Here is a 24,031-nt window from a genome sequence, read left to right on the forward strand (position 1 = left end):
CATCTAGCCCAGTATCCTGTCTACCGACAGTGGCCAATGCCAGGTGCCCCAGAGGGAGTGAACCTAACAGGCAATGATCAAGTGATCTCTCTCCTGCCATCCATCTCCGTTTCTGACAAAGAGAGGCTAGGGACACCATTCCTTACCCGTCCTGGCTAATAGCCATTAATGGACTTAACCACCATGAATTTATCCAGTTCTCTTTTAAACTCTGTTATAGTCCTAGCCTTCACAACCTCCTCAGGTAAGGAGTTCCACAAGTTGACTGTGCGCTGCGTGAAGAAGAACTTCCTTTTATTTGTTTTAAACCTGCTGCCTATTAATTTCATTTGATGACCCCTAGTTCTTGTATTATGGGAATAAGTAAATAACTTTTCCTTATCCACTTTCTCCACATCACTCATGATTTTATATACCTCTATCATATCCCCCCCTTAGTCTCCTCTTTTCCAAGCTGAAGAGTCCTAGCCTCTTTAATCTCTCCTCATATGGGACCCGTTCCAAACCCTTAATCATTTTAGTTGCCCTTTTCTGAACCTTTTCTAGTGCCGGTATATCTTTTTTTGAGATGAGGAGACCACATCTGTACGCAGTATTTGAGATGAGGGCGTACCATCGATTTATATAAGGGCAATAATATATTCTCAGTCTTATTCTCTATCCCCTTTTTAATGGTTCCTAACATCCTATTTGCTTTTTTGACCGCCTCTGCACACTGCGTGGACATTTTCAGAGAACTATCCATGATGACTCCAAGATCTTTTTCCTGACTTGTTGTAGCTAAATTAGCCCCCATCATATTGTATGTATAGTTGGGGTTATTTTTTCCAATGTGCATTACTTTACATTTATCCACATTAAATTTCATTTGCCATTTTGTTGCCCAATCACTTAGTTTTGTGAGATCTTTTTGAAGTTCTTCACAGTCTGCATTGGACTTAACTATCTTGAGCAGTTTAGTATCATCTGCAAACTTTGCCACCTCACTATTTACCCCTTTCTCCAGATCATTTATGAATAAGTTGAATAGGATCGGTCCTAAGTAGATCTAAGTACGTTGACTTCAGCTACGTTATTCATGTAGCTGAAGTTGCGTAACTTAGATCGATCTCCCCCGCTGGTGTAGACCAGGCCTTAGATTGTAAGCTGTTTGAAACAGGGACCATGTTTTTGTTTGGTGTTCGTACAGGACCTAGCACGGTGGGGTCCTGGTTCATGACTGGGGCTCATAGGTGCTACAGTAATACAGATATTAAACAATAATAATTCTGGCAAAAAATTCCTTTGCTTGTGTAGTTTGTACTGGGTCCCTGAACAAAATAGGCTGTATGGACCAAAGCACTTTTATGCTGGTATGACTGCATCTACAGTAGGGCTTTTGCTAGTATAGAAATGCTGCAACCTCTCCCACTCCCCCGATCCAAAAAACCTACCCACCCACAAATCACATCCCTGTAGACATTACTTTGCCAGCAAAAATTTCTAGTGTAGATCTGGCTTTAGATCTACACACTTACCAATGTGTTACACATCACCTCTGAATTTCACACATTTAGTCTACCTCAGTGCAAGGGGGTCCAAACTGATCTACGTTACACATGGAAGGGGTTGGAAAAAGGTGCAAATTATATCCAGTTAGATTCCCTTTGACTCACCTCTGAGTTGGCCCCAAGTCAATATTTGCCAACAGCTACCAGACTGTAGTATCCTACAATACTACAGTTTCCTCTTAGAACTAAGGAAGTAAATAAATATATTGACCCTGTGGTATCAGGTGGCAAATATTGATTTTTAAATGGCAACCACTGTTGTTTTAACTCCCAGAAATGGTGATTTTTTTTCATTAGCAAATATAGGGCAAAGGGTTCATCGAAGCCACATGATGTTAATGTTAATGTAGATGCAGTGTTAATGCAGTCTGTTTTAGCAGCTTAATGGCTGTTGCACTGTATCATAAAAGGGTGCAATGCATTGAGGTGTAGTGTGCAGGTCACTGTAGTATTTCCATGATCAGCTGACGTGTAGTGTATGTCACGTGGATTATTTCATCCACTCCATGCTTTTGAAGCTGGCATGTTTTGGTCAGCATGCAATAGACATCCTTGAATATGTGTTTTTGTGGATACAGACTAACACGGTTACCTCCCTGATAATTGAATATGTGGGTGATGTAACTGAACAGCAAGTCTGGGAATGGGCTACATAAACGTGATATCCACGGTCTTGAGCACAGTAAACCTCTCCCACCTTGCATCTTTCCAAATGCTAGCTCAGGCAGGAATACAAAGGGCAGGCGATACCACTGAAAGGCCTTCTTTGAAAAACAACCTGTGCTGAAGAGTTTAAATTTGCATTACATATAGTTTTTCAGCAGTGGTGCGGGGCTACTGCTTTTATACGCTGCCTTTAAGAGGGGCCAAATAAAACAAATGCTAATCAGGATCTGTATGATGTCTCAGAAATGAAGCCGCTTACTGTCTGAGGTGGTTCCATGCCTGTCTGAAACCTTGCCAGAAGCGATCTGGGTGACTGTTGCTAAGAAGGGACAGACAGAGGCAGAGAGAGTTACAGGAGTAATTAGGAAATGGAACGCCAACAGGTCTTGTAATAATAAGCCTGCTGCTAGGTAACGTGAATTAATTCTGCAGAATAGGACCAATTTGTTTTCTTGCAACAAAGTAGTAACAAGTTTACTCTGAAATTGGAACGTGTGGGGCTACTAAGCATTAATTCTCGTTCTCCAATTGGAACCACCTCTGGTATTTCAGCTGTTTCCTGTTATTTTTAGTCGCCATCGTTAGGATTCTTCTAGGAATAAATGTTGCTTATTTACAAGCGATGTTGCTTTTTTGAAATAATAATGCAAAAGAGAAACAAACAAACAAACAAACCAACCCCCAACACCACCCATGCTGACAATTCCAGTGTAAGGTCTTTTTCTGTGGAGTTCTAATTCTCTTTTTAACGAAACTCCAGCACGTTCAAAACATCAACATGACTCGGGTCTGTTGTAAATATGCTAAATTTAAGCGTAGCGTGTTAGCCTCCATTTTTGGCCAGGTTTGAACTGGAGACCTCCAGAGCTAAAAAAGCATCAGCTATTATAACGAGCTAAAGCTAGGCTTATATGCTCTGTGGATCAGACACAGAAGGGAGCCTGTAACACATGATCACCACTGGGTTACCACAGCCCTCTGTTCTCAGGTAATGCCCCAGACAGCACAATTCCAGTTCAACTCCTGCTTACCTTATAATATGGAGATATACCTATCTCATAAAGCTGGAAGGGACATCAAGTCCAGTCCCCTGCCTTCACTAGCAGCAGGGCTGGCTCCAGGGTTTTTGCTGCCCCAAGCGTTGGGGGGGGGGGAGGGGGGGGAGGGGAAGCCATGATTGGTGGCAGCTCTACTGTGCTGCTTCCTTCTTTGGTGGCAGGTCCTTCCCTCTGAGAGGGACTGAGGGACCTGCTGCCAAAGAGCTGCCCCTTCCCCTTGGCCACCCCAAGCAACTGCTTGCTGGGCTGGTGCTGGCCCTGACTAGCAGGACCAAGTACTGATTTTGCCCCAGATCCCTAAATGACCCCCCTCAAGGATTGAGCTCACAACCCTGGGTTTAGCAGGCCAATGCTCAAACCACTGAGCTATCCCTCCCCCTACTGAGCCACTTCTGTTCAGCTGTTTGCTTTTGGATCCCTCAAGCCTCCGCTATTCTCCTTCTTGTTAATACGGTTGCATCCAGAGACCCTAACCAAGATCTAGGCCCCATTGTGCTAGTCCAGTAAGAGACCATCCCTGCCCCAAAGAGCTTGTGGTCTAAGGAACTGGAACAAGCTCATGGTGAGGATTTTTATTTTTAAAAGTTGACTTGTTCCAGCTGCCTGTCCCCTGTTAGATGATGCAAATCTGTTTGGGGTACCCCTCACAAGTTTCAGAAGTCTCTAAACTTCGTTCTTTCCAAGGGTCCCAATTATAGAGTGTATTTTGTAACAAAATCCATGGATGCCTAGTGCGCTGCACCTACATGTCCAGACTGGACTGGGAGGATGTGCTACCCTATCCTCTAATAGAGAATGAGATGCAGCAAACATCAGCCAGAATGGCTGGTTCAGAGCTGAGTGATTTGTTTGTCGCTACCAGATTTAAAGGGCTAGCCACCCAGAAAAGCATGCAGGAAAAAAATTCCAATTCAGGGATGAAAGGGTGGAGGAGTGTGGTGGGAGTGGGTGAAAAAGAAAGGAGCTGCTTCTGTGTATCCCTTCTGAAGCAGATGGAGGTGTTAATTACTTCTCCATTGACAAGGTAGTGCACTATGGATGTTGACATAACATATGCTTTTAAATCAAGCTCAGTGTTCTTGTTTGATTCGAGCCAATTAATATGTATAAGCAACGTTCGTGGTAGTTTTCTTGCTTCCATAAAGCAGCATTGCCAACTCTTGCAATTGTATTGATTTTCAATGTTTTTTTCTTAAAGCTTCAGCTCCTGGAGCCACGTGATTATATGAAAATCTCAGCTCTTTTTTTTAAAAATCAACATAAGAACATAAGAAAGGCCGTACCGGGTCAGACCAAAGGTCCATCTAGCCCAGTATCCTGTCTACCGACAGTGACCAATACCAGGTGCCCCAGAGGGAGTGAACCTAACAGGCAATGATCAAGTGATCTCTCTCCTGCCATCCATCTCCACCCTCTGACAGACAGAGGCTAGGGACACCATTCCTTACCCATCCTGGCTAATAGCCATTAATGGACTTAACCACCATGAATTTATCCAGTTCTCTTTTATACGCTGTTATAGTCCTAGCCTTCACAACCTCCTCAGGTAAGGAGTTCCACAAGTTGACTGTGCGCTGCGTGAAGAAGAACTTCCTTTTATTTGTTTTAAACCTGCTGCCTATTAATTTCATTTGGTGACCCCTAGTTCTTGTATTATGGGAATAAGTAAATAACTTTTCCTTATCCACTTTCTCCACATCACTCATGATTTTATATACCTCTATCATATCCCCCCGTAGTCTCCTCTTTTCCAAACTGAAGAGTCCTAGCCTCTTTAATCTCTCCTCATATGGGACCCGTTCCAAACCCTTAATCATTTTAGTTGCCCTTTTCTGAACCTTTTCTAGTGCCAGTATAAGTTTCTAGTCATTGTGATTAAAGCGAAGAACTTGCAAACATAACCCTAAAAACTCAAGAACACCAGAAGGCAAATATAAAAGATCCCCAATGTCTTATGTGAGCTAAGGGAATAAGATAAATTCTGAAACAAATGCAAAATAAAGAGTGATCACTATTGCATCACAGAGTCCTTCTTTGCTCTTTACAGGTGAAAAGGTTTTGCTTTTCTTCTGGGAAATTCTGTTTACAGCGGATTTTTACTCCATTCGTTTGCACAACTGACCTTCCTAGAGAGAAAAAATAAGGATACTGTAGTGTATTTTTCCCCTGTTGAAAGAGTCTTAATAATTAATAGCAGAAATGTAACATGAAGAGAGGGACAAAATATTATCAAGTTTTTCCAGAAGGCGCTGGTATTAAGCCACATCTGCAGCAAAGGTCTGAAATGCAGGCAGTCTTTGCTCCTTTGGTCAGAAGGGGGTAACCCCTTTTCCACAACACTGATGACAGGGAGAAGCAAGAAGGACTCTTGTGTGTACTCATTGGTTGCTACTAAGTTTCAGTTCTGTAGCTTGTCTCCTGTGATTTTGAGATACGAACATTTTCTCTGGCCTGAATCATTTTGGGAATTGCTGCATGTGTAACCCGCTGGTCAGTGTGTGTTGTGTCCCCTTCTATGTGTGTGTGTGTGTGTGTGTGTGTGTGTGATTTTTTTTTTTTTACCAATATAGTCCTGGTGTGGACATAGTTATACCAATTTAAAGGTGCCTTATACCAGCATAACTTATTCCCCTTCCCATGTGGGAATAAACTATACTGGTATAAGCTCACTGCTTCCACACCAGAGGAGCTTTATTGCTTTAACTATACTGGTATAGTTAAAGTGGTACAACTTTTGTGTATAGACAAGGCTTGAGGTTGGGTTAAAAATCATGAGCTTTACTCCTTCCCCTCCAAATGATTGGGATCAATTTATTTATCTTGTGTTTTTCTTAACTTTTAGGGTACAATTGCCTCCCATTTTTGAGCTTTTCTCTGTAATTATGAGGGCTTTTAAAAAAAGAAAGCTGTGATTGCATGGGAATCTCATGACTCCAGTCGCTAGGGCTTTAAGAAAACTACCAAATATCTCAAGACTCGCAAAAAAATGAGAGTTGGCAATACTGCAGTCCATTACGTTGTTGATACACCTCTACCCCGATATAACGCTGTCCTCGAGAGCCAAAAAATCTTACCGCGTTCTAGGTGAAACTGCGTTATATCGAACTTGCTTTGATCTGCCAGAGTGAGCAGCCCCGACCCCCCTGAGCACTGCTTTACCGCGTTATATCCGAATTCGTGTTATATCGGGTCGCGTTATATCGGGGTAGAGGTGTATTTAAATAATAGCCTTTCACTGAGCTCCTTGCTTCTTCAAGAGTTCTGCTGGTCCCAGTCGGGATTGGGGTTGCATTGTGTTAGGTGCTGTACAAACACATAGTTGAAGTTTTACCAGTGGGAGCAGAGTTAGGCCAACGCTGCTTTTGAGAATCCCCTGCTGTGCTCCTAAGTAGACCTGTGCCAATAGTGAATCTTTTGATGCATTGGCAATTCTGAAAAAAAAAAAAAAAAAAAAAAAAAAAGATTTGGGGTTGAACGGAAAACAAAATGTTGGGTGAGTTGAAAGTTGAAAAATCATTTTGGATGGAACAAAATGTTTCATTTCTAATTTGAGCCTTTTTGAAATGTTTCAATTGTAAAAATAAATAAATAAAGGAAAGGATATTTTAAAATGGAAAGACAGATTTTTTTTTGAAATTTTTTTTTTAGTTTTCGACTGACATTTTTTTTGGGCAGAACTGCCACGTATTCATGAAAGGTTTTGGTGCCACCAAATCTGCATTTTTTCACCCACAAGGAATTTTGGTTGATAAATAGCACCCCACTCTCCTCCTAAGTCACTTTGAAAATCTTGTGCACTGTGAGCAAAATAGGAAATTGCTTCTAACTAGTTGCACATTTTTGTTTTGTTTTTAAACAGAGAGTCGACGAAGAGGCAGTGGTGGATCAAGGTGGGACCAGTAATGTCGTTAATATTCATTATGAGAAAGAAGAACTGGAAGGTAAGGTCCAAGGCTGCAGCTGATAACTAGATTTTTCAGTTTTTCTAGTACATCATTAACATCTAGCTAGATGGAACCTGGAGTAAATGTACTTGGCTAATAAAGTTCCAGATCAGATAAATGATTGGCCATAACTCAACTTCCATCAGTCTCTTTGCGATTGGATGGCCCACCCATTAGCGCCGTGAGTTACTTTTCTTTACACACCTGAGGCCTGGTGTTCCATTGTGCAGTGGTTTACACCAGTGCAAAGTGAGGTGCAAATTGTCACCATTCGGGCTTGGCAGCATCTTACACCCACTGCGGTAAATGGCAGCACGAGGACAGAACAACAGAGAATCAGGCCCTTTGGACACAGTTGAACTTTGCATGGCTAATTCAGCAGCGTTACATTTTTGTACGAGTTGGAAGACAAAATGCACACAGAGCCATTGCCTGGGCTGCAAAAGAGTCTCATTCCCATCAGTCTGGCAGTGCACATGAGACTCTGGCCCATTAACTGGTCTTATGCTAAAGAGTAGCAGTGGGACTTGAGAGCAGATCTGGGCAATACGTGGGTAGTCTGTGATTTGTCATGTGACAAACTGAGCCCTAATGTTCTATATGCCATCATGAGCCAGCAATGCCCCTCTGCCATGTACATTGGCCAAACCGGACAGTCCTTCCGCAAAAGAATAAATGGACACAAATCGGACATCAGGAATGGTAACATACATAAGCCAGTAAGTGAACACTTCAATCTCCCTGGTCATTCTATTACAGATTTAAAAGTCACTATCATTGAACAAAAAAACTTCAGAAACAGACTTCAAAGAGAAACAGCCGAACTAAAATTCCTTTGCAAATTTAACACCAAAAAGAACAGGAGTACTTGTGGCACCTTAGAGACTAACAAATTTATTAGAGCATAAGCTTTCGTGGACTACAGCCCACTTCTTCGAAAGCTTATACTCTAATAAATTTGTTAGTCTCTAAGGTGCCACAAGTACTCCTGTTCTTTTTGTGGATACAGACTAACAGGGCTGCTACTCTGAAATTTAACACCATTAATCTGGGCTTGAATAGGGACTGGGAGTGGCTGGTTCATTACAGAAGCAGCTTTTCCTCTCCTGGAATTGACACCTCCTCATCTATTATTGGGAGTGGACCACATCCACCCTGATTGAATCGGCCCTGTCAACACTGGTTCTCCACTTGCGAAGTAACTCGCTACTCTCCATGTATCAGTATATAATGCCTGCATCTGTAACTTTCACTCTATGCATCCGAAGAAGTGAGGTTTTTACCCACAAAAGCTTATGCCCAAATAAATCTGTTAGTCTTTAAGGTGCCACCAGACTCCTTGTTGTTTTTGTAGATACAGACTAACACGGCTACCCCCTGATACTTGAAACTGAGCCCTGTTTCTGCTTGCCAGTTATCCATGAGTAAAATGTGTTCCTTCTCACAACCTGTTCAGCCACGGCATGCAAACACTGTCTGGGGAGCCTTCTGCTGAGAAGCTCCCAAAGAAAAGCAACAAATAGGAACCCAGTTAGTTTACCCAAGAATGAGCTGACCCAGTGCTAAGCAGGAGAGTTCCTATTTGCACGGAATGCCACATAGTATTGTATCAGAGGGGTAGCCGTGTTAGTCTGAATCTGTAAAAAGCAACAGAGGGTCCTGTGGCACCTTTGAGACTAACAGAAGTACTGGGAGCATAAGCTTTCGTGGGTCAGAACCTCACTTCTTCAGATGCATCCGAAGAAGTGAGGTTTTTACTCACGAAAGCTTATGCCCAAATAAATCTGTTAGTCTTTAAGGTGCCACCAGACTCCTTGTTGTTTTTGTAGATACAGACTAACACGGCTACCCCCTGATACTTAAAACACTGCATCAGTGAAAACGCTACTATGCAGATGGGAGAGCTTCTCCTGTCAGCGTAGCTAGTCCACCTCCGTGACATGGGTCTATCTACACTGGGGGTTAGGTCGGTACAACTGCGTTGTTCAGGGATGTGGATTTTTCACACCCCTGAGCAAAGTAGTTATACCGATGTACGTTTATAGGGTAGGCATGGCGGGAGGGATTGCAGTGATGGGTTGCCAATGACATGTTAATGCCATCAATTTTGATTTTTTGGGGGTAGGCAGTTTTTTGGAGGGGATTACCTAATAGAGAGAGAAAGGAAGGGAGAGGGATGCAGAGGGGAATAGGGCCGGGTGGAAGAGGGAAGGGAGAAAGAATGTGGGGAAAAACCGCCAAGAATGTGGAGCAAGCAGCCAAAGGGAGAGAAGGGCAACAAAAATGATTAGGGGGCTGGAGCACATGACTTATGAGGAGAGGCTGAGGGAACTGGGATTCTTTAGTCTGCAAAAGAGAAGAGTGAGGGGGGATTTGATAGCTGCTTTCAACTACCTGAAAGGGGGTTCCAGAGAGGATGGATCTAGATTGTACTCAGTGGTGGCAGATGACAGAACAAGGAGCAATGGTCTCAAAATGCACAGGGAGAGGTCTAGGTTGGATATTAGGAAACACTATTTCACTAGGAGGGTGGTGAAGCACTGGAATGGGTTCCCTAGGAAGGTGGTGGAATCTCCTTCCTTAGAGGTTTTTAAGGTCAGGCTTGACAAAGCCCTGGCTGGGATGATTTAGTTGGGGTTTGGTCCTGCTTTGAGCAGGGGGTTGGACTAGATGACCTCCTGAGGTCCCTTCCAACCCTGATATTCTATGAATATCCAGCTGACAAAGTGGATAAATCTCCGACGTCATTGCTTGTGGGCCCCTGCTGCAGAGCCGTGTATTGCGCTGCCTCCAGCCCATGTCCTAACACAACCTAGTGTTTTCAGTAAAGACCAACCTTCGTGCGGGCTCAGAACAGATTTAGAAAAGAAGAGAGAGAGCACTTAGGTTCTGCTGACTCTGCCTGCGTTGTTCAGGCCAAGGAGATACACCATACAGGCTGTGTCTTCAACACCCCTGGCCTAAAGATTTTTGCACTTGTCTTGCACTGCGGCCGGTGATGACACAAAATACAGGGCAACATATAACCCGGCCTTTTGATTCTTGCTTCATCCCCTGCCCCCGCTTTCACAGATTTCAAAGTCAGAAGAGGGACCACTATGATGACCAAATCTGACGGCCTGCATAACAGAGGCCAGAGAATCCCATTAAATTTCAGGTTCAATTCTGGCTTAAATTAGTAAGAAGAGAGGCAGCAGACATTTTTCATATTTAAAAAAAAATTATAAATAAAGGAACAAAAAAACTCCAGAGGAAACAACATTAGATATAGGAGACGGGTGGGATGACTCATCAGCATATTTTCTCAGTCCAGCAGGTAGAAAAACCCAGCTTTGAGAGGCCACTGGAATAATTTGAATGCTTAAGGTGTCTGGCTATGATTTGTCTAATAGTTTGTTATCAGGAGATTGGCTTGATCTCCTCTCGTGCTGTGCCTTATGCAAGCTTTGAAAATAATTTCCTTCTGCCTCTGCTTAATGAGCTGTCGGGAACGTTGTCCTATTAAAGTTGTAAATTGCAAAGAGGTTTGTTTCCTTCATAAGGGCTTTTTAAATCAAGCTGCCACCTTGTTTTTGCAACTTTATAATAATAAAATAAACCAGATATGTCAGACCTAAAATAGAACAAGTCCATGACCTTTAAGAGGCCCTGTGAAAATGGCTCCTTTGTAGATATCTGACTGACAGTTGAGAGAATACAGGACTTGCCTTACCATGGGGTGAACTGAGGCGGCTGCCTCAGATGCCAGACTGTGGAGGGGCGCCACTAGGACCCAGAGTGTAGAAAATTGTGTCTGCTGCTGGTGCATAGGTATTCTCTCTGCTCTAGATGCACAGAGATGGTGGAGTGCTGTGCTGGAGGAAGGAGGGCACAAGAGACATAACAGGCAGGCAGGAGAAAAGGTGAGAGGGAATAACAGAAAGCAGCAGGAGTTGCAGAGAGAGAGGAGTAGGAGCCTCTTATGTACCTGTCTAGCACCCCCAGGAGCCTGGACTGATTAACACCAGCTTTTCAGAGAGCTTCCTGATGCTTCCCTGAACCCACCTGAGGAGAACAGGCAGTCAACTGAAGTAGTAGGACCCAATTAGGCCCTTAAGACGTTGATATCTTCCCTCACTCAGGCCCTGCTCCCAGCCTGCTTATTTGTCCCCTTCAATTGAGTGTTGAGAGCCACTCTAGCTGGCACAGAACAGCAGTCCTGAGTGAAAGAAGAAAACGCTCCTCTGGGGGAGTGGAAGGCGCTCTTCTGAGATACATAGACACACATGTTCACGGTGAGCCTTCTGGCCCCAGTGAGGATGTGAGTGGTGAGGAGATGCCTGATCTTCCAGTTAGAGTGCAGGTGACCTGGCAGCTACTGCAGCATCCATATCTCCATCTCAAATGGATGTAACCATGCACATTCTTGAAGAAAAGTGTAGATCAGAGAAGAGTGTGGTGGACGCGCAAGAAACAGCTGCTGCTAAGTCTAGATTGCTGCTAAGTCTAGATGATCCAGGTCTGTGGACCCACTTGAGCAATAGCCTCAGGGACTTCCTTCTACTGCATGAGCCACAACAAGTGAAAAACTTCATGTTCCCCAAAGACAATGAAAATAGAAGTTTCCATCCAACACATTACTGGTGTGAAATCCCCAATGGTGACACAGTGGAGAGGCCATGGCATATGTACTCAAAAACCCAGAATGCTACATACTGTTTTTGTTGCAAACTTTTCCAGCCACATTGGGTTCTACAGGAACAAAGGACTGGAAAAATCTGGCTAGAAATCTGGCATGCCATGAGAAGGCAGCAAATTACCAGAGAGCATTCCATAGGTGGAAAGAGCTTGAGATGAGACTAAGGTTAAAGGTCACCATAGATGATCAGCATCAAGAGAAGATTGCATCAGAGACTCTTTACTGGCAAAATGTTCTGAAAAGGCTCATTGCCATTGTGAGAATGCTTGCTACTGTGACAAAGTTCCTCCTCTATCTAGGTGGGTCCTGCGCTTATTGGCAGATTTTCTTGCCTCAGAGATTCACCATGTGGGTTGGGGAACAGCCCAGAGACCTTCCCCTCTGGGAGAACCCACAGTCCAAGTCAAGTGGGAGGTTTGCGGGGAACCCGGGCCCGCCCTCTACTCCGGGTTCCAGCCCAGGGCCCTGTGGACTGCAGCTGTCTATAGTGCCTCCTGTAACAGCTGCATGACAGCTACAACTCCCTGGGCTACTTCCCCATGGCCTCCTCCAACCATCTTCCTTATTCTCACCACAGGACCTTCCTCCTGGTGTGGGATAACGCTTGTGCTCCTCAGTCCTCCAGTAGCACACCCTATCGCTCTCAGCTCCTTGCGCCTCTTGCTCCCAGCTCCTCACACTCGCACCACAAACTGAAGTGAGCTCCTTTTAAAACCCAGGTGCCCTGATTAGCCTGCCTTAATTGATTCTAGCAGCTTCTTCTTAATTGGCTCCAGGTGTCCTAATTAGCCTGCCTGCCTTAACTGGTTCTAGCAGGTTCCTGATTACTCTAGTGTAGCCCCTGCTCTGGTCACTCAGGGAACAGAAAACTACTCATCCAGTGACCAGTATATTTGCCTTCTACCAGACTCCTGTACCCCACTGGTCTGGGTCAGTCACATATCCCTTCCTCCTGCTCAACGCCAAGGGGTTGGACAGCTTGGGATGCCAGACAGCGCACACGTGACAAGCCATCGGCGTTGCCATGATGGCTCCCTCCTCTGTGTTGCACACAGAACTGGAAAGGTTGGAGGGATAAGAACCATCTGGTCACCCTTGTGTTCTTCTCCTTGTTCCGCTGCATCCATTGAAGAGGGGCATGGTCGGTCACGAGGACAAATCTGCACCTGAGCAGGTAGTAGCGCAATGTTTCCATGGCCCATTTTACAGCGAGGCATTCTTTCTCCACCACTGCATATTTTTGTTCCCTTGGAAGGAGTTTCTGACTGAGGTATAGAATTGGGTGTTCCTCCTCCCCAACCATCTGTGATAGAACGGCCCCCAACCCTACTTCCGATGCATCCATCTGCAGGATAAACTCCTTGGTGAAATCAGGGGCTGTAAGTACGGGGTTATTGCAGAGGGCAGTCCGTAAGTCTGTGAATGCTTCCTCTGCTGCGTCAGACCATCTCACCAGATCAGGTCCCCGGGCTTTCACTAGGTCTGTCAGGGGGCTTGCCCTTGTGGCAAAGTGGGGGATAAATCGTCGGTAATACCCCACCACACCTAGGAACGCCCGGACTTGTTTCTTGAGACTTGGTTGGGGCCAATTTTGGATGGCCTCTAACTTGTTCACTTGGGGTTTTACCAAACCTTTTCCCACAATGTAGCCAAGATATTTGGCCTCTGTAAACCCTACAGCGCACTTGGCAGGGTTTGCTGTAAGGCCAGCTCACCTGAAGGTATCGAGGACTGTCTCCACCTTCTCCAGGTGGGTTTCCCAGTCTGGGGTATGAATGACCACATTGTCCAAGTAGGCAGCAGCATAACTGTTATGCGGGCGTAATAGCTTGTCCATGAGGCGCTGGAAGGTAGCTGGGGCCCCATGTAGTCCAAAAGGGAGGACAGTATATTGAAAAAGACCCTCTGGTGTAGAGAACGCAGTCTTTTCCTTTGCGTCTTCTGCAAGGGGAATCTGCCAGTACCCCTTTGTCAAGTCTAGGGTAGTCAAGTACCGGGCATTACCCAGACGGTCCACTAGCTCATCTATGCGAGGTATGGGGTACGCGTCGAACTGGGATACTTCGTTTAGTCTCCGGAAGTCGTTGCAAAATCTTGTGGTGCCATCAGGTTTGGGCACCAGCACGATTGGGCTGGACCACTGACTGTGGGATTCTTCGATGATCCCCAACTCCAGCATTTTTTTGACTTCTGTTTTATTTCCTCCCTTTTTGTCACTGGCACCCGATAGGCCTCATTGTTACTTTGGCCCCAGGGTTCGTGACGATGTGGTGATATGTCTCGGTTGTTCAACCCGGTTTTGTCGAGAACACATCTTGGTTCCAGAAGATCATCTCAGACACCTCATTCTTCTGGTCTGACATGGGAGACACTCTTACCTGTTTGGAAGGCTTGTTTTCCTGGGTTAGGTCTTTTTGGACTGTTGTGCATGCCTCTTGTGCATGCCAGGGTTTCAGAAGGTTAACATGATAAATCTGTTCTTGTTTTCTGCGTCCTGGCTGCCGCGCCTTGTAGGTTACTTCCCCCAAGGGTTCAGCCACCTCATAGGGCCCCTGCCATTGGGCCAGAAGCTTGCTTTCTGCCGTGGGTACCAACACCATAACCTGATCCCCTGGCTGGAACTGTCGCACTTTTGCCTGACGATTGTAATGGGTTCGCTGGGCCTCCTGTGCCTTCTCCAAATGTTCCCGTACAATAGGGGTAACCCGGGCTATCCGGTCTCGCATCTGCATTACATGCTCTATTATATTTCTCCCCTCATTGGGTTCCTCTTCCCAGATCTCTTTGGCGATATCTAGTATGCCACGGAGGTGACGCCCGTATAATGACTCGAAGGGGGAAAACCCAGTTGAGGCCCGAGGTACCTCCCGGATAGCAAACATAAGGTAGGGTAGTAGGGTGTCCCAATCCTTCCCGTCCCGACTTACCACCTTCCTTATCATAGCCTTGAGGGTTCGGTTAAACCTTTCTACCAACCCATCAATCTGTGGATGGTAGACTGAAGTTCTCAGGGTATGTATATGGAGCAGCGTACAGAGGTCCTTCATTAGCTTCGACATAAATGGCGTTCCTTGGTCGGTTAATATCTCCTTCGGTAGCCCCATTCAGGCAAAGATCCCCACCAGCTCTTCGGCTATAGTTTTAGAGGCCGTGTTCTGCAGGTGGACGGCTTCTGGGTAGCGAGTAGCATAGTCCAAAACAACAATTCTATATTGGTGGCCCCGAGTTGTCTTTTCCAGGGGTCCCACTAGGTCCATGGCTATTCGCTCGAAGGGGACATCTATGATGGGAAGAGGTACTAAAGGTGCCCTCAAGTGGGGACGGGGACTGTGCAGCTGACACTCCGGGCAGGAGGCACAGTTCCTCCGCACTTCTTCATGTACTCTGGGCCAGAAGAACCGTCGTAGGACTCATGCCAGGGTCTTCTCTACCCCCAAATGCCCCCCAGAAAGATGACTATGAGCAAGACTTAATACAGTGTTCTGGTGTTTTTGAGGTACTAGGATCTGCTGTACCGTCTGCCCCTGTACTGGTGCAACCCGGTATAAGAACAACAAGGAGTCTGGTGGCACCTTAAAGACTAACAGATTTATTTGGGCATAAGCTTTCGTGAGTAAAAACCTCACTTCTTCGGATGCATAGAGTGAAAGTTACAAATGCAGAAAGTTACTGACACATGGAGAGCAGGGAGTTACTTCGCAAGTGGAGAACCAGTGTTGACAGGGCCAATTCAATCAGGGTGGATGTGGTCCACTCCCAATAATAGATGAGGAGGTGTCAATTCCAGGAGAGGAAAAGCTGCTTCTGTAATGAGCCAGCCACTCCCAGTCCCTATTCAAGCCCAGATTAATGGTGTTGAATTTGCAAATGAATTTTAGTTCTGCTGTTTCTCTTTGAAGTCTGTTTCTGAAGTTTTTTTGTTCAATGATAGTGACTTTTAAATCTGTAATAGAATGACCAGGGAGATTGAAGCCACTTACTGGCTTATGTATGTTACCATTCCTGATGTCCGATTTGTGTCCATTTATTCTTTCCGGTATAAGAGATCCTTCTTCGTTATGAAGTAGGGTCCTGGTCCCTGGGTTTTCGCTTCCACGGGGACCCCATCTATTTCAGTCACCTCCTTTCCTAATGTTGTCATACCTTGGGTCTTCTGCCTGGTCCCGTCCAAAATTTCCTTTCCCGGGGCTAATCTGCCCAAGATCTAGGGGCCCAGTCTCTGTTGCCTCTACTGGTTCAGAAGCATTAGGGTGGGGGTCAGACTCAGGTGCTTCTCCCTCCTGCATGGCCTCCTTTTCAGCTGCGCGGGTCCGCCTACCTACAAGAGCGACCCTCTGGCTTTGGGTCAGTATTCGGGTTCCCAAGGCTTTAGCTGCCCTTCTTTCCCTTTTTGTCTTTCTACCCTGTCTGGGAGTGGAGAACAAATCTGGGGATATTTCAGAGAAGATTGGGGATTGACAGTCTGCTGTGGATGCCTCACCAATTTTAGGGTCCCCATCTTTCTCCAATCCCACTACTGGGAGTAAGTTTCCAAACCCTGGGAAGTCCCTCCCTGTGAGCACCGGGTATGGGAGTTTAGGGACTACACCTGTTGCTACCTCAGTAGTGTTCCCTTGGATCTCGATTTTTACTGGGATGGTGGGGTAGTAACTAACTGTCCTATGGACACATGTTATCCCCGTATGTTTAGCCTGTAGCAGCTGACTACGCTTCACGAGCTTCCCTGAGATAAGCGTGATAGCACTCCCCGAATCAACCAGTGCCGTGGTCCCTACCCCATTTAGTTTCACTGGTCTGGTATACATATGTGGGGTTAGAGAGACCCCCACAAGGTGGATTAGGGAGCATGGATCTGCCCAGTTCCCCAGGTTACACTGCATAGGCTCCTCAGCATTGGGACACTGTGCAGTTATGTGTCCCCACTCCCCGCAGGCATAACTTCTGTATGGAGCCTTGGCGTTCCCCGGTCTCTTGGTTTGGGCAGTCTAACATCACGATCCTCTTCTCCCTCAGTGCTCCGACTCTTTGTGGCCTCTGATGGGCCTTCAGCCTCTCTCTTTTTCCACTTGGGCCCTCCTGGTGGCCCAGTCACCCAAACTTTAGGGCTTGGTGCTGCTAGTTTAACCCGGGGTGCCTCTTCCTTAACTGGTCGGGTCAGCTCCCTCGCTGTCCTTCGCCTCTCTACCAGGTGACAACCTCGTCATAGGTGGAGGGTTCGTTCTGGCTTACCCAGGCACGAAGGTCTGGTGGTAGTCCCCTCATGTATTGGTCGATGACCAGAACTGCTAGTATCTCTTCCGGACTCTGGGACTCTGTTTGCAACCACTTTCGTGCGAGATGGATGAGGTCATACAATTGGGACCGCGGGGTTTTGTCTTCCTGGTACCTCCAACCGTGATACTGCTGGGCCCGCACTGCTGTCGTTACCCCAGATCTGGCCAGGATCTCTGCTTTCAGCTGGGGGTAGTCTGCCGCAGCCTCTTCAGGAAGATTATGGTAGGCCTTCTGGGCCTCCCCACACAGGAATGGGGCAAGGATGCCAGACCACTGATCTCGAGGCCAGGCCTCCCGTAGGGCTGTCCTCTCAAAGGCCAGAAGGTACGCCTCTACATCATCCTCCCATGTCATTTTCTGCAGCCAATGGCTGGCCCGTATGAGCCGCGTCCCATCATGGCCACGATTCAGCTCTGTAAGGGTTTATCAGTTCCCGCAACATAGCTCAGTCTTCAGCAGCCTGGTCCATCAGCAGGCGATTAGTCTCTTGCTGCAGCCACACTGCCTCCTGTTGGGCGGCTGCCTGGACACGGGTAGCCTCCTGCTGGGCCGCCGTAGCTTGTATCAGTGCCCGCACTACGTCATCCATTGTGGTGAAAAAAAATAAACCCTCTCCCCCCTTTTTTTTTTTAAATCACCGTCCTTCTTCCGCCGCGCTGTGCACCCCAAGATCCCACTCCTGATACCAGTGTGACAAAGTTCCTCCTCTATCTTGGTGGGTCCTCCGCTTATTGGCAGATTTTCTTGCCTCAGAGATTCACCATGTGGGTTGGGGAACAGCCCAGAGACCTTCCCCTCTGGGAGAACCCACAGTCCAGGTCAATTGGGAGGTTTGGGGGGAACCCGGGCCCGCCCTCTACTCCGGGTTCCAGCCCAGGGCCCTGTGGACTGCAGCTGTCTATAGTGCCTCCTGTAACAGCTGCATGACAGCTACAACTCCCTGGGCTACTTCCCCATGGCCTTCTCCAAACACCTTCCTTATTCTCACCACAGGACCTTCCTCCTGGTGTCTGATAACGCTTGTGCTCCTCAGTCCTCCAGCAGCACACCCTCTTCACTCTCAGTTCCTTGCGCCTCTTGCTCCCAGCTCCTCACACTCGTACCACAAACTGAAGTGAGCTCCTTTTAAAACCCAGGTGCCCTGATTAGCCTGCCTTAATTGATTCTAGCAGCTTCTTCTTAATTGGCTCTGGGTGTCCTAATTAGCCTGTCTGCCTTAACTGGTTCTAGCAGGTTCCTGATTACTCTAGTGCAGCCCCTGCTCTGGTCATTCAGGGAACAGAAAACTACTCATCCAGTGACCAGTATATTCGCCTTCTACCAGACTCCTGTACCCCACTGGTCTGGGTCTGTCACAGTACCCAAAACCTAGCACTGCGTGGCACTGCAGATCAGCTGTATGTGCCAAACAATGGAAACTTCCTTAAAATTGTGGAGCTGATGATTTCTAGAATTTATTGACATTGATGATACTACAGGAGCTGGTATGACAAATGTGCTTCTCAAAAAGCTGGAAGATACGGGAATTGCGATAGCTGACATGAGAGGTCAGGGCTACGATAATGGTGCCAACATGAGAGGAAAGAACAGAAGAGTCCAGACACGGATCCGAGAGTTAAACCCTCAAGCTTTTTTTGTCCCATGCAGTTCTCATTCATTGAGCTTGGTGGTCAGTGATGCAGCATCAGCTTCTAGTGAGGCTGCTGAATTTTTTAATGTAATTCAAAGCATCTGTGTATTTTTCTCTGCATCAACTCATCGATGGCAAATTTTGAAGCAACATCTGGGAACATCCTCCCTGACACTGAAACCACTAAGTGCCACACGATGGGAAAGTCGAGTGGAGGCGATAAAGCCTATCAAACACCAGATTGGGAAGATAGATGATGCCATAGTTGCCATTATGGAGGATAATGCTATGACAGGAACTGTTCGTGGGAGAACACTGGCAGAAGGAAATGGAATCACCAGAAACATACATAACTTCAAATTCCTGTGTGGCTTAGTGTTGTGGCATGACATATTGTTTGAAATAAATGTTGTAAGCAAGAGACTCCAAGGTGTTGACCTTGATATATCTGGAGCAATGGAACAACTGGACAAAGCAAAGTCATACCTACAGTCTTACCGGTCAGATGAGGGATTTCAAAACGTTCTGAAGAGTGCACAGAAGTTGGCAGAGGAACTTCACACTGAAGCTATTTTCCCACCCATTCAAGAATACAAGAGTCACCAAAGAAGAAGACATTCTGATTACGAGGCACGGGATAATCCCATAAGAGACCCCAAACAACAATTCAAAGTTGAATACTTTAACCCAGTGCTAGATTATGCAATACAGTCAGTTGAAGACCTTTTCATGCAGCTCAAGGAACACCGCAGTATATTTGGGATGTTGTATGATATTCCAAAACTCCTCACTATACCTGAAGATGACCTACACCAGCAATGCAGGGCACTAGAGACAGCGTTGACACATGATGACATGCGCGATATTGATGCGAGTGATTTAGGTGATAAAGTGAAAGCCCTTTCAAGGTACATTTCAGCAAGACCAACTCCAAAAGCTGTTCTGGAATATATGTGCACAAATAAGATGACCATCCGCTTTCCAAATGCTTTTGTTGCTCAGTGCATACTTCTAACACTTCCTGTGAGAGTTGCCAGTGGAGAACGCAGCTTCTCCAAGCTAAAGTTAATAAAAACACATCTACACTCCACAATGACACAGGAGAGGCTGGTCGGCCTTGCAACCATCTCAGTAGAGCATGAGCTGGACCAGACTGTGGACCTTCAGGAAGCAGTTCAAATCTTTGCAACCAAGAAGGCACGGAAAGCACCACTTTGATTATTCAAACAGATAAAAATGCCAGTGTTTACTATGCAGACAAGAAAAGTTACATTTGCTGTTCAGGCGTTTGAAACTTAAGTTTTACTTAAAATTTTTGAACAAGGCATTTTAAGTTGTTAGTTCTCCTTTATTGGGGTAGGTAGCAGAGCAGTAACAGAGAGGAGTAGAACAGGAAGAAGGCAGAATTGAGACCTTTCAAAGTTTTGGCCCAAGCGAGGGGGTATGGGGGCGTCATTTGAGCTCCCCGCCTCAGGTACCAAAATGTTGTGGGCCGGCCCTGAGAATATAGACTGACTTCTTGTCTACATGAGAAAATTGCACTGGTTTTACTTAAGTAGGGTTACCATATTTAAGGTTTTAAAAAAGAGGACACTCCACGGGGCCCTGGCTCCACCCCTTCCCCAAAGGGGAAGAAAATGCAGTTTCTGCACAATCAAAATTTGAATTTTGCTAATGTTTTCTGATTTTCTGTTGGGTTCATCTAAATGAAGCATTGTGTTTCAGATCAGTTCTACCTGAATCAGATCATTTCAGTTTGTTGAATTGAATCAAAATGTTTAGTTTTGAGTCAGTTCGACTTTAAACTTTGGCACCCCAGTGCCTTCTGGGAGGTGTGGTTTTGGTGCCTCATGCCCTCATTCTACCCTATCAACTTGCCAGACTCCATCTCCCATGATGCATAGTGGTCTGCCCTCTGACCAAGCTGCGTAGTGTAAGTGCATCATGGGAGATGTAGTCAGATTGGGGAGCTGGTAACTGAACGATGTCTCCAATTGGGGCCCCACAGGGAGATGCAGTTTATAGATTCATAGATTCCGAGGCCAGAAGGGTCTGTTGTGATCATGTTGTCTGATGTCCTGTGTAACACAGGCCGGAGACCTGTGATGCACAAAACCGAAAGCCCTAGCCCTGCCCCTTCCCTGAGACCCCTCCCCCTGCCCCGCCCCTTTACTGAGGCCCCACCCCTGCTCACTACATTCCCCCTCCCTTGGTGGCTCGCTCTCCCCCACTCTCACTCACTTTCACTGGGCTGGGGTAGGGGTTGGGGTGCGGGAGGGGGGTGAGGGCTCTAACTGGGGGTACGGGCTCTGGGGTGGGACCAGACATTAGGGGTTCAGGGTACAGGAGGGGGTTTGGGCTCCAGCTGGGGGTGCAAGCTCTGGAGTGGGGCTGGGGATGAGGGGTTTAGGGTTCAGGAGGGGGCTCCAGGCTGGGGGATGGGGCTGAGGGATTCGGAGTGCAGGAGGGGGCTGCGGGTTGAGGGAGGGGTAGGGCTCTGGGCTGGGGATGCTGGCTCTGTGGTGGGGCCAGGGATGAGGGGTTTGGTGTGCATGAGGGGGCTGCAGGTTGAGGTAGGGGGTTGGGGTGCAGAAGGGGGTATGGGCTCTGGGCTGGGGGTGTGTGCAGGCTCTGGGGTGGGGCCAGGGATGAGGGGTTCAGGGTGTGGGAAGAGACTGGGGGTTGGGGTTTGTGGGGGGGTGAGGGCTCCAGCTGGGGGTGCAGGCTCTGAGGTGGGCCTGGGGATGAGGGATTTGGGGTGCTCCAGGTTTGGGGGGCTCATGGCTGGCACCACTGCCAAATACAGAGGTAAAATAACCTCTCTCCGCCTACTTGAGATTCCCAAGTTTGCATTAGCTCTTTTGGGCACAGAGTCACACTGGGAGCTCATGTGCAGCTGATTATCCACCACACCCGCAAATCTTTTTCAGAGTCACTGCTTCCCAGGATAGAGCCCCCCATCCTGTAAGCATGGCCTGCGTTCTTTGTCCCCAGGTATATAAATGTGCATGTAGCTGTGTGAAAATGCAGTTTACCACGCAATCTCTTTGAATCAGTGGCCTGTTCTCTTCATTATTTACCACCCTGCCAGTTTTTGGGTCGTCTGCCAACTCTATCAGTGACGAATGCTGAACCGCCTTGGAACGGATGTTTCCAAATCAAAATGTTCCTGAAAGTTTTGGTCCATGAAAACTTTTGATATTTCACTTTTTCTTTCCCGATTCATGATGAAAACAGAAGCTGAAATGTTGGAATTTCCCACTGGAATGAAATTCTGATTTTTTTTTGCTTAACTCTATCATTGTATGACCTAAGTCAGCAGTTCTCACACTTTAGTAACCCGAGGATCCCCATTTTGATTTAAAAAATTTTTGTGGCACCTCAAGCCCCCCGCTCAGCCATAGACCCTGCCCCCACTCCACCTCTTCCCCCAAGTCCTCACCGCTGCCTCACCTCTTCCCAGCCCCACTCCACCCTGGCCCCTCCTTCTCCCCTCCTCTTTCCGCCCCCTCCCCTGAGCGGGCCCGGTCCCCGTCCTCCCCCTCCTTCCCAGCGCCTCCTGCACGCCGCTGAACAGCTGTTGATCAGCAGGGCCTGTTTCGAGCGTGCAGGAGGCTCTGGGAGGGAGGGGGAGGAGTTGATCAGCGGGGCCCGCAGACCCCCTGGAGTACCCTCGCAGACCCCAGTTTGAGAAACGCTGACTTAAGTGATTTTTTTTTTTACTGACTTTGAACATTATAAGTTATGAAGCGCAGCTACATGAACAGCAATGTTATACCATGAGCACCATTCCTCTTATCAGGCACTGTGGGGCTAAGAGTGACACAGGCTAATATGCTTCTGTTTTGTTGCAGGGCACAGAACGCTGTACGTTGGGGTACGGATGCCTTTGGTGAGACAAAGCCACAGACATCACAGGAATCATGGCCAAAAACATAGGAAACGAGACCGGGCGAAGGGAGCCATTCAAGAAGAAGAGCAGGAATCTCATGGTAAATAAAACCTCAGGCTAATGTATGATGGGAACATAGCATGCGTTTAATGATGGAAGCATAACTTATGTAAGTAATGGGAATAAATATTTTTTAGTAGATCCATCGATTCCGATGCCAGAAGGGACCATGATGATCATCTAGCATGACCTCCTGTATAACATAGGCGAGAGATCTTCCCCAAAAGAATTCTTAGAGCAGATTAGTTAGAAAAACCCAGAGTCTTGATTTAAGAGTTATCCAGGATGGAGTATGCACCACAAGAGTTGGTAAATTGCCTGGCGTTGCTCTTCTTGGGCTAACATGGAGCACTGGGCATTGAAAGTTCATTGCCCAATCTCACCCCAGTGAAAGCAACATCTGAATTTTTTATTCGCTCTGAAATAGTTAGAGCCAAACTTGTGCTAGTTAGCGTGTACGAAATTAAGAGGGGAGATCCTGGCTCCACTGAAGTCAGTGGGAGCTTTTGCCGTTCGCTTCACGAGGGCCAAGAATTTACTCCTAGTAATTCAGTTTATGATCAGCATTTATTATTTGTAGGGGAAGCACCCAGGGGACCCCTACTAGGATTGGGACCCCATTATGTTAGGTGTGATACAGACACATAGCAAGCAGCGATCCCTGTCATAAAGAGGCTTTCAGTTGAAATAGACAAGACAGAGGAAAGGTGGAAGAGAAACATGCAGCATACAAGCAAAGTTATCCAAGCGAAAGCTGGGAACGGTCGTGTTATCTCATGATTTGTTTTTGGCTCTGTTCTTTTCTTTGGGGAATTTTTAATCTGCAAAATACATTTATAATAATAGACTCACAGAAAGGTAGGACTAAAAGGAACCTCGAGAGGTCCTGAAGTCCAGGCCTTCGTACTGAGGAAGGATCACATATACCCTGTCAGGTGTTTGTCTAACCTGTTCTTAAAAACCCTCCAATAACTGGGATTCCACAACCTGCCTTGGAAATCTATTCCAGTACGTAACTACCCTCCTTGAATAGTTAGAAAGTTTTTCATAATATCTAACCTACATTTCCTTTGCTGCAGATTAAGCCAATTACTTCTTGTTCTACCTTCAGTGGATGTGGAGAACAATTGATTGCTGTCCTCTTTCTAACAACCCTTAACATATTTGAAAACTGCTATCATGTCCCCGCTCCCAACCAGTCTCCTTTTCTCAAGACTAAACGTAGCCGTTTTTTTTAACCTTTCCTCATACGTCACATTTTCTAATCTTTTATCATTTT

General features: G+C 46.6%; 1 protein-coding gene across 5 annotated transcripts in view; it reads left to right on the top strand.

Annotated features, from left to right (window-relative positions):
- Positions 1-24,031, top strand: part of SLC4A8 (solute carrier family 4 member 8) — a 109,492-nt gene that overhangs the window by 44,953 nt on the left and 40,508 nt on the right. For all 5 annotated transcript variants that reach the window (XM_065576239.1, XM_065576240.1, XM_065576238.1 and 2 more), the window contains 2 exons: positions 7,134-7,215; positions 22,655-22,792. In XM_065576239.1, the coding sequence (XP_065432311.1) occupies positions 22,684-22,792 (109 nt within the window). In that variant the 5' untranslated portion in view covers positions 7,134-7,215; positions 22,655-22,683. The remainder of the gene's footprint in view (positions 1-7,133; positions 7,216-22,654; positions 22,793-24,031) is intronic.

Source organism: Chrysemys picta, chromosome 22 (genome assembly GCF_011386835.1).
Source record: "Chrysemys picta bellii isolate R12L10 chromosome 22, ASM1138683v2, whole genome shotgun sequence".
In the NCBI taxonomy this organism is placed as follows: Eukaryota; Metazoa; Chordata; order Testudines; family Emydidae; genus Chrysemys; species Chrysemys picta.